This window comes from Pleuronectes platessa, chromosome 18, assembly GCF_947347685.1.
Source record: "Pleuronectes platessa chromosome 18, fPlePla1.1, whole genome shotgun sequence".
Taxonomy (NCBI): Eukaryota; Metazoa; Chordata; class Actinopteri; order Pleuronectiformes; family Pleuronectidae; genus Pleuronectes; species Pleuronectes platessa.
Genome location: NC_070643.1, coordinates 20,678,363 through 20,691,270, shown reverse-complemented (window position 1 = coordinate 20,691,270; position 12,908 = coordinate 20,678,363). Strand labels below are relative to the sequence as shown.

The window sequence follows — 12,908 nt, the reverse complement described above, 5'->3', positions numbered from 1 at the left end:
TCATGTCTGCTCTTTTTTCTGTTCAGGCCAAGAAGGAAAAAAAATCTCTTATTTAGAAAACACGAAAACGATTTTACTTTTTTCTAGACACGTCATTGACGCCGTGACAAAGTTTTTCAATACAGAAAATATCTAAAGAGTTTGCTAACATGAGCCAGAATAAGCCACTGGTCCCAGTGGAACAAGTGACGAAGTAAAAGCTAAAGTTTTGAGTTTAAACTGAACAAAGAGTTTGTTTTATTTCCTTTAAAATCAACTTTTCATCTGTAGAAGTAAAAATGTGTTTAGAAGTTGAATAGTCACAGTTTTTGGTTTAGAAAAATGTCATTACAATTGGTCCTGAATCCTGCCGACAAGTGATTTTTAATGATTTCTGTTCGGCAGCAAAGTTAAAATCACCACATCTGAGCAGAGCCATGAAACGCTGCTGCACCAGAGCTGCCAGACAGAAAAGAGAGCTTCATGATCTCAGGATGTTTTCACGGTGAAGGGAACCAGACGAGGGAGACAGGTGGATGAGGGATGAGATGCAGGGTGGAGCAGGTGCAGGTGGGGAGGTGATGGATGGAGGAAAAGGAGGAGGATGGGAAGATGGGAACTGTGGCGGTTTGTGTTTGAGCGGGTTTGGGTTGAACAAACATCGAGACAACTGTGAATCCACCGGCTGTTTGTGTACAAAGATGTAACTAAGTGTGTGTGAGGAGCGGCTGGTAAACAATAGTGTGTGTGTGTGTGTGTGAAAGTGAACCGGGTGAGTGACAGGAGTGTGTGGGTGCAACAGGAAATGAACTATAGATATTTTCTCTTTAGCTAACTTTAGATATTTCTCACGAGAAAAGCAGCAGTGAACAAACCTTTTATTTATTTAACGCAGGTCTGTCAGAAGTAGTGAAGCTTGATTGTGAGAAATAAAAAAAAAAATTAGCTGTAGTACTTAAAAAAAAGGAAACGTTTTATAACTGAGATTAGAGATGAATTAGTACAACATCCCAAATTTTAGCTTCTCAATGAAACCAAATAAATTTAAAATCTAATTTTGATTTAAAAACCTGAAAGTGGAAGAAAAATTTACAAATAGAGGAAATAAAAATGTGGGAATTCATCTGTTTGTGCATAAAAACATTTGCCTCCTGAAGAATTTTTGCTGAAACTAAAACCCTTCCACCTGAAGAACCAGTGAGACTCCAGCAGGGGGAGCTGAGGAGCAAATAGCGTGACAACCATAGATCATCATTGAGTCTCCTCTGATTGGCTCAAGTCCCTCTGTGTCGGTTTCCATGTCGGTGCTGTTGGTCCCAGTGGAGTTTCACTGAATAAATTCAATCCAATCAAAACACCCTTCTCTGCTTTTTTATTCAAGTTCAGGTTTATTTAATGATAGTTCAGGTTTTTTCCCAGCTCTTAGTAAAAAGGCACAGGTGCAGTTTCAGACTTTGCTCAGGAGGATTTTCCCTTCAAGGTAAGAGACGCTGGTGAACATCTCAGTTCGTGGTCCACGAAACACTGACTACAACAATATATATGTTTTATTAAAAGAAACAGTGCCAGTTTTATGAGAAAGAGCGCCCCCTGCAGCCACAGATGGGGATCAACTTTGGGCCAAGTGGTTCTCATGAACAACCCTTCTCCCTGAGGTTTGTAGAGGAGCTGATTCGCACACTTGACATATTTAACTGAGCTGCATGTCTGTGGGAGGAAACCTGAGTGTTCAGCTGTAAGACACATTTGAGGTATTTTAGATTTTAAAATTCAAACGTTTCCCCAATTTCTGGCTCTTAACGATGAGAAAAGCAGATATGAGACACCAACTGTTCAGAAATGTCCTGTACATGCTTTTATTGTGAAATTATAGGCAGTGGAAGATTCAGCATTTTGCCCCAAACTTGATCGAATGTCAGGATTTCAGCTCCTATTTAAAATCTTAAACTCGGGGACTTCAGAGTCTTCTTCATTTGTGAAATGAACTAAACTAGTGAAAAACTACACAAGACCAACGTGTCTTTTTTTACCTTTTTATTACTTTGTTATAAACAAGATGAAAAGGCGGCCCTTTACTTCCCGGGGAGGATGATGCCGTCATACTGAAGGAAAAGAAAGAAGAGCAGGTTAGAGGCTGAAGACATGCAACTATATCCAACATCACCATATGTAATCATAAATCCAGGAAACCTTTTATTCACATTAGTGTTAGTTTTGTAGACTCATGGATGACAGAGAGCATCACAGAGACTTTACAGGAGCTGGCGTTTCTACTGAACATCTGGAACCAGTTCAAACTTTTCCTCTATGAATCACATTTGAAATGCGTGTACTCACTTTCTGCTGGAACCAGCGCATGGCCTCCTCTTTGCGGATGCGGTGCCTGAAACCGATGCGGCCTGTTTTCCGCTTCTTGTCGGCGATGCTGAAGCCGGGTCTGCCCAGAACCTGAGAGCAGCGAGAGGACGGAGACGCTCAGAAAAATAATCAACTGAACATTTGACCTTTTTTAATGAAACCACTTCGGCTGTCGATTAGACATCTACCTCAGGGTCTTCTTTTAAAACTGTTTTATTGCTTTTATTCAGCCATCGTCTCTCATTTACTGGTTTAAAGCGGTAAATGCATTAAAGGCATTTCCAGTTTGTCTCTTAGTCCAATTTCTTTCAAAAGAAAAGTGTATTATTCAATTAAGCTTATTTTCAAAAAAACAACTTGTAAAATATGAGTTGGTGTGAAGTTGTTGGTCTGAAGACTAATGGATGAATTACATTAAGAAACATTTGTTTACATGTCAATTTTGTCCTAAAGGGTAATTGAGAAAATAGTAGATTGGGAAATTACCATGAATGTGAATGCTGATAAATAAATGGCTTTAAAAAAAAGAAGGTAATTCAGGCGTTTCTGTATCGATCTCAAGTTCTCCTAAAGCCACGATCTCCTTAATTTAACAACCATAAGTCATTCATCATTTATTTTAAGCCAGAAAGGTCAAGTCAGGAATATGTTTGAAGTATTTTGTCTCAAGTCTTTCACGTTCAACCACAGAGCCTCTAACACTCAGGATCCTCGTGGGCCACTCACCACGTAGAAGTCCAGTCCGTAGATACCGATGCTGGGGTCGTACTTGATGCCCAGATCGATGTGCTCCTGGATGCCAAAGCCGAAGTTCCCGGTGTCTGAGAAGTTGTTCTTTCTCAACTCGTACTCACGCACCTGGAGGCCGGGACAGGAGAAGAGAACGGTTTTACAGAAACAATATGGTCATTCACACGTGCATAAGAGCAATCTCTTCAACGACTATAGAGGGGGGGGGGGGACATGACTCACCTTGAGTCCCTTCTCCAGGATCTCCTCTGCTTTGGCTCCACGGACGGTGCAGTGGACAGCGATCTTTTCATTCCTGCGGATACCGAAGGATCTCACAGTGTAGCGAGCTGCGGGGACAGAGGACAGAAAACGTCAGTCCACAAAACCACAAGCTGCAGATTGTCTTCCTCCTCCCGCCGTCCACCTAGTCCCACCGTGTCCCCCTCAAACTACAGCACTTACACACATGGTACAAAACATCATGGTGAGCACCCACCCTTAGAGAACACTGGCGTCTGTCCTGTGAGCTGCTCCAGCACTTTGGCAGCTCGGGTGAGTCTGTCTCCGCTCTCACCCACGCAGATGTTCAGACAGAGTTTACGGATGCGAAGCTCCCGCATGGGGTTCTCCTTCTTCTCACCCTGGTCCTGGAGAACACAGAGAAACAAGAGGCATTGAGAACCTCACACACCTGGAGGACACCACACAGAGACACTGGGAACATGGAGGACACCACACAGAGACACTGGGAACATGGAGGACACCACACAGACACTGGGAACATGGAGGACACCACACAGAGACACCACACAGAGACACTGGGAACATGGACACCACACAGAGACACTGGGAACATGGACACCACACAGAGACACTGGGAACATGGACACCACAGATACACTGGGAACACGGACACCACACAGAGACACTGGGAACATGGACACCACAGATACACTGGGAACACGGACATAACACATACAATGGGGAAATTGAGATCACCACACAGACACTGGAAACATGGAGGACACCACACAGAGACACTGGAAACATGGAGGACACCACACAGAGACACTGGAAACATCTTCAGTTTGACAGTGACAGCCTATTCGCTCCGGATCCGTGGATCCCAGCACGGATCTTCTCCGCAGCGTGTCACATGCCGGCAGGACATGTCTGTACATAGTCCTGCTGTTAGCATTAGCATTAGAACTAGCACGATTGTGACCGGAAACAGAAATCTAAACCTCCGAACAATCAAAGGCTCATTAAGAGAAAATGGTCGAACTTCGAGCGGGGTGTGACGCGGAGCTGAAGCCGCACGAACACAGACATTAATCGGCCCCAGCCACGGGGAGCGTCGCTGCCCGCAGGCTAGCATGCTAGCATCACTCGGTGCTCCGCTATCAACACCATCCTGTCGCGTTTACTGCGGAGATACGCGTTAAGTTCGGTGCTCGATGTTTGCGTCTAATCATCTGAACGCACGAGATCAGTTAGAAAGACGCAGCGGCGCCGATGATGGCGGATTTCTACAGTGACTTCACGTTCGATGGCCGTGGTTCGCTACTCACCGCCATGTTAGATCACTAGAAGAGGACGTGACGTTTCCGGCGAAGCGAATTTATAGCGCTGCGTTCACCGCAAAGGGGCTCAGGGGAAACACGGCGGGACGGCTCGATGGTTCCGGGCTATGAAAACAGAAAAGTTATTACTGATAACTTTGCTTATCGGTCTGGTTACGTGGAGAAAATCTTATGTACGTGGAGAAATGGCGTATGTGAACAGTTCACAGTTGGGGGATTGAAAGGATTTTTCATATTTACATATGTTTTTACTTGTTTTGATGATATTTATATTTGTATTTAGTTGTTGTTGTGATACATTTTTATTTATATAAGTATTTAGTTATTATGCTGATATGTTTATTAGTATTTGAATTCTTATGATGATATTTATATAATTATTTAGTTGTTTTGATGACCGCAAACAAATTTCTTCTGCGTCCCAGCCGAGAGCAAACTGCAGAGAAAGATCAAACCCAGCTCTGCAGACACACACATGTCAGTAGACGGCTAAAATTAACATTGTGGAATGTGGAAGTAAAATTGAAGTAAAAATTGAATCTATTCATGTCCAACCTCAATTTCTATTCCTCTGTCGTTTTTCACCATAATCAACGTGTTAAAGACAAATCCTCAGGTGGTACAACACGTGAGGCTGGTTAGTTTTCAACCTTTTCCTGTCACCTATGCATACAAATACGTGGTTGACAGCATTTTACAAGACAAACACCAACTACCCAGTGGTGGAACAACACAGCTCTTCAGAGTCAACCTTCAGGCGTACAACGAGTCGAGACACAAACATCCAGGAGGAGGAGGTCCGGGAGGCGTCGCCCTCACATGCCTTTCTGCTAACACCTGTTACCTGCATTTAACAAGGAAGAAAGAACACTTCAAACAGATAGTTCACCCACAAATCCCCTCGTCCTCTACTCACCACAATACCGATGAGGGGATGGTTGAAGTCTCTGAAGTCCACAAAACACTTGAGGAGTCTCTGGGGTAAACTTAAACTTGAATTGAAGTAACTGGTGACCTCTTCTTCAAATGTAATAAAAGAACAGAAGAAAAACATAAAACGCCTCCATACTGCTCCTGTGGTGTCATTCAAATTATTCTATCAAACTTGATCCAGCACACATTTAGAGATTTTAAACAATAATATCGCTGCCGTCATCAAATTTCTATGCAAAGATACAGAAGATTAATGAAAATACCTAAAACCCGTCGACCTTCACTCTGGACCAAGTTGAACATGTCTTCTTCTACGTTTTTGGGATAATTACAGCGATGGTCAACAACTGGGTCAAACCTCAAGTCAAAATCATAGCTAGATTACCTTGATAATTTGATTTTTGGGATTTCAACAAATCGGACTCGACATCTTCAGGCAGATAAACCAGGTAGGATGAACACAAAGTTAGGATTTAGGGGATAAGCATGAAGAGTGAAAGCGAGTTACTCAGAAGTCTTTGCTCGATCCAGTTCAAAGTAAAATGCAGCGCTGCAACATTTTGTGTACGAACAGGTTTTTTTAAGAGGCGACAAAAAAGGTCCTTAAATGCAAAAATGAACCTATGTGAACCTATAGAAGAGGCACAGGTCCAACAGGTGAGGCAGGTGAGTCTTTAACATATTTTTGAAAGCCTTTTTTAACCAGTTCTACAAGATGTTCATGACAACGACTTACACCTAGTGTGGCTTTAGGGCCACTGAAGACACAGGAATTTCTTCAATGAGACATTTGAACACACTGGTCCCACGACTGTAAAGCCACATCCCCACAGTTTGTTCCACAGACTTCAGTGTAATGTCTCAACTAATGTCTAAATACTTTGAATTGATGTTTGTACTGTATATTTCAGTCCTGAGTGATGGTCCGGCAGCGTGATGTAAAGAATTTAAATTGCCCTGAACTCCAGGTCCAAACATGTTGGGTCAAGCTATAATCTGCAAATTATTGGTCCTTGTATATTGAATAATTTTACTTCAGATCAACTTAGGTTCTTTAACTTTCGAGTTTAAAATCAAGTTTTATTTGTTGTGATACTAAAACACAAAACAAAATTCGAATTTTGTAAACCATTTAAATTCACCTGTATTTATCTTGAAGTCATCGTATCCTCTCCCCGTGTCTTTCCTGAGCAGCAAACCACAATTTGAAAGGCAAAGACCCACATCAACGTCGTGGTCATCGGCCATGTCGACTCTGGAAAGTCCACATCCACCGGGCACCTGATCTACAAGTGCGGAGGAATCGACAAGAGGACCATCGAGAAGTTCGAGAAGGAAGCTGCCGAGGTTTGTTTAATATTAATAATCAATATCATTGTACTTAATGACACGTTTTTGGAAGCATATATAAATGTTTATTAATGTATTTGTCACTGTGACTACTGTAGTGGATATTCCACCTTAAGCGCTAAACTATACACTATGATTCCACTATAATCTAGAATGAACTTCTTAACCGGGGATCTGCACAGTATGAATAAAAGAATGAATTTGGTTAAACCAGGAGTCGGAGCCTCTGCAGTGGCTCATGTGCAGTGTTGTGCATGTTGCCCATATTTTTCGAGAACGGTGAAATTAACGAATGAGTTTTCATGTGATGAACGTGAGTGAACGTCACGTTCATTTTTTACATCATCATCGTATCAGGCCGTCATGAAATACCAGGACCGTGCGAGAGTGTGTGTGTGTGTGTGTGTGAGCGAGCTCCCAGATAGCGCGCAGCCGCGCACACACAGGCCCGAGTGCTCCGCCCCCCGCCCCGCTCACTCGTCACATCCTATTCGGTCTACGGCCCGGCGCTCTTCCCTGCGGGTGGCTAATCTAGCGTATAAAACAGGTCCTCGGTAAACTAACCAGGGATAAATCCCCAAAAAGAAAAGTCTGGGAGGAAAATAGAGAGTTTAATTTTGCGTGGACAGATTCATTAGCTTCACTCCCCAACGATGCAGGTTTACCTGTTTGCTTGATATGTGGCAAGGAATTGGCAAACAACAAAAAAGGTCATGTTTAAAGACATTTCCAGAGCAAAAACACAGCATCTGAGGAAAACTACCGAGCTTGAGATGAGCAAAAAAGCATAGTTCTGTGTTTCATTTATTTCAAAGTAGGCCTACACATGCATTTTGTTCTCCACTTCATAAGAGTTTTGTGTTTTACTTTGTTGTAACAAGTAAAAATAGCACAAAATGTCAAGTTTTTTTTACTGTCGTTCTTTCATTTAATAAATGCAACAAACTATAGTTTTTATAGATATTGTATAACTATATATATAACTTTATAAGCTGTGTTATCAAATATGTTTTGCGGCTCCAGACAGATTTAATTTGGGGGAAGAGGGGGCAAAATGTCTCTTTCGATAGTAAAGGTTGCCTACCCCTGTGTTAAACAAACATCATTCACTGATTCACCTAAACTTCACAACCCCTGTTTGCCTTGAGCTTTGCCTTTGATCTTCATCACAACAGATGGGCAAGGGCTCCTTCAAGTACGCCTGGGTGCTGGACAAGCTGAAGGCCGAGCGTGAGCGTGGTATCACCATCGACATCGCTCTGTGTAAGTTTTCGACCAAAAATTACCTCGTGACCATCATTGATGCTCCCGGACACAGGGACTTCATCAAGAACATGATCACTGGAACCTCTCAGGTAAAGACACGACCCCTGAACTGACTCTTCCCCTCATGATGCTGCTAGCAAATATTCACTATAGAGAGATATAGAACTTCATAAAACTTCTCCCTCTTCAGGCTGACTGCGCGGTGCTGATCGTTGCTGCTGGTGTTGGTGAGTTCGAGGCTGGTATCTCCAAGAACGGCCAGACCCGTGAGCACGCCCTGCTGGCCTACACCCTGGGTGTGAAGCAGCTCATCGTTGGTGTCAACAAGATGGACTCCACCGAGCCCCCTTACAGCCAGAAGCGTTTTGAGGAGATCACCAATGAAGTGAGCACCTACATAAGAACGGTCGGCTACAACCCCGCCGCTGTTGCCTTTGTCCCCATCTCTGGATGGCACGGAGACAACATGATCGAACCTAGTGACAAGGTGAGGACATTTTCAACATGTTTTAAAGCGATGATTATGGACAGGAACTGATTTCTCACAATCATCTGTAGATGAGCTGGTACAGCGGATGGAAGATTGAGCGCAAGGAGGGTAATGCCAGTGGAACCACACTGCTGGAAGCTCTGGACTCTATCCTGCCTCCGTCCCGCCCCATACACAAGGCTTTCCGTCTGCCCCTGCAGGATGTCTACAAAATCGAAGGTGAGCAGTCGGGTTTCTCAGTCAGAGCTTGAATTTGATGCATATAGTGTGAAAATGCAAATACTATTAGTAGTAAACCCTTCCTCTGATCAAGAAACTGAAGTGTATTAAAAACAAATGGCTTCCTGCTCTCTCTCAGGTATTGGAACTGCAACAAAGAACTTAGAGCAGTAGGTGATTATTGACTCTTGCCACCATTTGTAACTAGACATACATTTTTTTAATTTTAGATCATCATCTTGAACCACCCCGGAGGGATCCATAATGGTTACAGCCCAGTGCTGGATTGCCACACAGCTCACATTGCTTGCAAATTCAAGGAAATTAAGTTGAAGATCGACCGTCGGTCTGGTAAGACGATTGAAGAGAACCCCAAGATGGTCAAGTCTGGAGACTGTGCCATCGTCGTCATGGAGCCTTTAAAACCCTTGGTTGTTGAGGCCTTCTCCGATTATCCCCCACTTGGTGAGTACAATTATTTTTAGATTCCTGCATTTGTGGCCTGTGGACTTAAAAATTGAAAAACTCCACTTTTATTCCCAGTGTGTCATGAGCAGGTTAATCAACTGATTTCTGAAATCTGTTATTCTCTTCTCGGCTCCATCTCTTTCTCCCAGGTCGGTTTGCCGTGCGAGACATGAAGCAGACTGTGGGCGTCGGTGTCATCAAGTCTGTGGACAAGAGCCTCGCCGGCTCTGGAAAGGTCACCAAGTCTGCACAGAAGATTGAGAAGAAGAAATAATTTCTCATGATCCAACCATGATCCAACCAAAACAATAAAAAATCTTCAACATACCAATTGGAAAAGTTTCTTTAAAAGTTAGTTAGTTTAAATGTCAGTAATGGCTCAACCTTAGTTGACAAAAATAAATGATCTATATCGTGCTGCGGGACATTCCTGGCCCTGTACACACCTCGTAACCATGTCAAGCACAGAACTTAAAGGTTCAGTGTGTAGAATGTAGTGACATCTTTTGGTGAAGTTGCTTGTCGCAGCTGCTCACCTCCCCCTCCCCTTCCAAACATGAGAGAGTCTGTGGAAAACCTCAGTTGTCATAAAAACTCCAATGATTTAATTTGTCCAGTTAGAGCTATTATAAAAAAAATGGCGGCCTCTGTAGAGAGGACCTGCTCCTGGTGTAAATATAAAGAATTTAAATATGAAGGCCCATTCAAAAGTTTTTACAATTCAGATGAAACACACAAAACGTCACTAGGATGTTTTATATTGAATTTCTGCAAATAGATTATTTCAGCTAAATCTTACACACTGGACTTTTAACCACGATTTCTGACACTAAAACAGTCAGAAATACGCCTGCACGCCTGCACAAACAGTCTGATCCAGAGACCCGGTGCCAGAGGAGAGAGAGGCCCGAACACTGAGCCTCGCCATGAACAGCTGAGGTCCTCTCAAGAACAGACCCCCTGGACCTGAGGTGAGGTAACCAGCCACCGAACCCCCGGTCCCAGTTCCAGCCGAGAGGGTCCACGGCACAGCGTCACTCAATCAAGTAGCCTGGTCCTATCTACCGATTTTGCTGTTAATGAATGGGTTGATGTCGTTACCAGAATCATAACCTCGAATTGATGCTACTGGGTTAGTCCACTCACCTGTTATCACCTTACAATCCTACTTTAAAATTTTTAAGATATATTATATAAGAATTTTTTTTAATCTCTTCGTTCCATATTGTGAATAACAGATGTGTGTTATAAGAAAAAAACTTCCTTAGTACTCTATTCAGCTACTTCAGAATTATTCCTCATCAATAGTGAATCCCCCTCAAACACTTCTACAATATAATGTTTTGTGCAGATCTTTTTATAGACAGTCTGTGTTTTAAAGGTGTTACGGGTGGTTCTTTGGTTGGACCCCAAAGCAGACACAGAGAGCAGTCTAGTGTTGAGTGAGGTTTATTTTAACACCAGAAAATAGAGCAGGCAGGCTGTGGAGGCAGGGTGCTGGCTGGCCGAATAATCCAGGGGGGAAAACGCAGGAGGGAAAGCTAAAAAAAACCGAGGAGCAGTAACAAGGCACACCGAGGAGTCTGTGTAACAAAAGAAAACACTAATGGTTAAATACGAAACAAAATACGAAGGGCGAGAATCAGAGGTCGTCATGGGTACGCTACCGAACAAGACGGAATTATCTGGCAGAGTAGTGGAGTCGGGACCAGGCTTTTATGGAGTGGATGATGGGTGAGTGATTGCAGGTGTGCCTTGTTTGCTGAAGTGAGGAAGCCAGCCACACCCCCTGCCACAGACACCACCTGCAGGACAGGAACAGAACAGGAGAGGGAGACAAAGACAACACAACCAACAACAGAATCACCACAGTACCCCCCCCTCAAGGGACGCCTCCTGGTGGCCTACCCGGCTTGTCCGGGAACTCAGAATAAAAATCATGGAGGAGTGTGTGGTCGAGAATGAGGGAGCGGGAAATCCACTGCCGCTCCTCCGGCCCATAACCCTCCCAATCCACCAGATACTGAAACCCCCTGCCTCGCCGACGTACGTCCAATATCTTAGTAACCGTATAGGCAGGGTGGTCATCAATGCTCCGGGTGGGTGGCGGGGGCTCGGCCGGAGGGCTTAGCGGGCTGGTAGACACTGGCTTGAGGAGAGAGACATGGAAAACTGGGTGGATATTAAGAGAGGGGGGAAGCTTAAGCTTCATAGCACAGGGGTTAATAACCCGGTCAATTTCATACGGGCCAACAAATTTGGGTGTGAGTTTCCGGGATTCTGTTTGGAGTGATAAATCCCGGGAAGATAACCATACTCTCTGACCGGGTTGGTAATCCGGGGCCGGAGTACGATGACGGTCCGCTACTCTCTGATTGCGAGCAGCGGTACGGATGAGGGCTGCCCGGGCCTCACGCCAGACTCGACGAGCACGCCGGAGATGCCCCTGCACCGAGGGTACTGCCACGTCCGTCTCCTGAGCTGGGAAGAGTGGAGGTTGGTATCCGTTGGCAGCCATGAACGGGGACATCCCTGTGGCGGAGCAGACCAGGGAGTTGTGGGCGTATTCTACCCAGGGGAGGTGGGTGGACCAGGAAGCCGGATGGCGGGATGAGACGCAACGCAGAGCCGCCCCAAGGTCCTGATTTGCCCGTTCTGTCTGGCCGTTCGTCTGTGGGTGGTAACCAGACGACAAGCTGACCGACGCCCCCAGCGCCTGGCAAAAGGCTCTCCAAACACGGGCGGAGAACTGCGGACCCCTGTCTGATACAATGTCTACCGGGATGCCATGGAGACGGAACACATGCTGCACCAGAAGAGTGGCCGTCTCGAGGGCGGATGGCAGCTTCGGCAGGGGGATGAAGTGTACCGCCTTGGAGAAGCGGTCAACGATGGTAAGTATAACCGTGTTTCCCTCCGAAGGCGGCAGGCCCGTGATGAAGTCGACGGCGATGTGGGACCACGGCCGGTGGGGAATGGGCAGGGGACGGAGCAGGCCGGCAGGAGCCTGATGGGAAGCCTTACTCCGGGCGCAGACAGAACAGGCGGAAACGAACAGCTTAGTGTCTGCAGCCATCGAGGGCCACCAAAAACGTTGTTGTATGAGAGTCAAAGTCCGGTGGGAACCAGGGTGGCATGAAATCCTGGAGGAATGCCCCCACTGGAGAACTGCGGATCTGGCAGCTGGAGGAACAAACAGACGGTTAGGTGGACACCCATGAGGAATTGGTTGGTCCTTCTGGGCTCCCTGGACCACTCCCTCGATCTCCCACCCAGCTGCTCCAACCACACAGGAGGAAGGTAAGATGGTACTCCCCGCAGCATCCTCCACCGGAGGGGCGAACTGACGGGACAAAGCATCTGGTTTGATGTTCCTGGTACCGGGTCTGAAGGTTAGACTGAAGTTAAAGCGTCCCAGGAACAAGGCCCACCGAGCCTGGCGTGAGTTCAGCCTACGGGCAGAGCGAAGGTAGGAGAGATTTTTATGGTCAGACCAGACTATGAATGGGTGAATAGAGCCCTCAAGCCAG

General features: G+C 45.3%; 1 protein-coding gene and 1 pseudogene across 1 annotated transcript; one reads left to right on the top strand and one right to left on the bottom strand.

Moving 5' to 3' along the window:
* Window positions 1–1,998: 1,998 nt before the first annotated feature.
* On the bottom strand, window positions 1,999–4,749 carry rpl11 (ribosomal protein L11). Its single transcript, XM_053446333.1, has 6 exons — window positions 4,641–4,749; window positions 3,566–3,716; window positions 3,310–3,416; window positions 3,064–3,195; window positions 2,317–2,427; window positions 1,999–2,081 (listed from the first exon to the last, which is right to left on the bottom strand). The coding sequence occupies exons 1-6, from the start codon at window positions 4,644–4,646 to the stop codon at window positions 2,052–2,054; spliced, it is 537 nt and encodes a 178-aa protein (XP_053302308.1). The 5' UTR covers window positions 4,647–4,749; the 3' UTR covers window positions 1,999–2,051.
* A 2,045-nt stretch (window positions 4,750–6,794) lies between these two features.
* Window positions 6,795–9,652, top strand: LOC128461403 (elongation factor 1-alpha-like; annotated as a pseudogene).
* The last annotated feature ends 3,256 nt before the right edge of the window (window positions 9,653–12,908 follow it).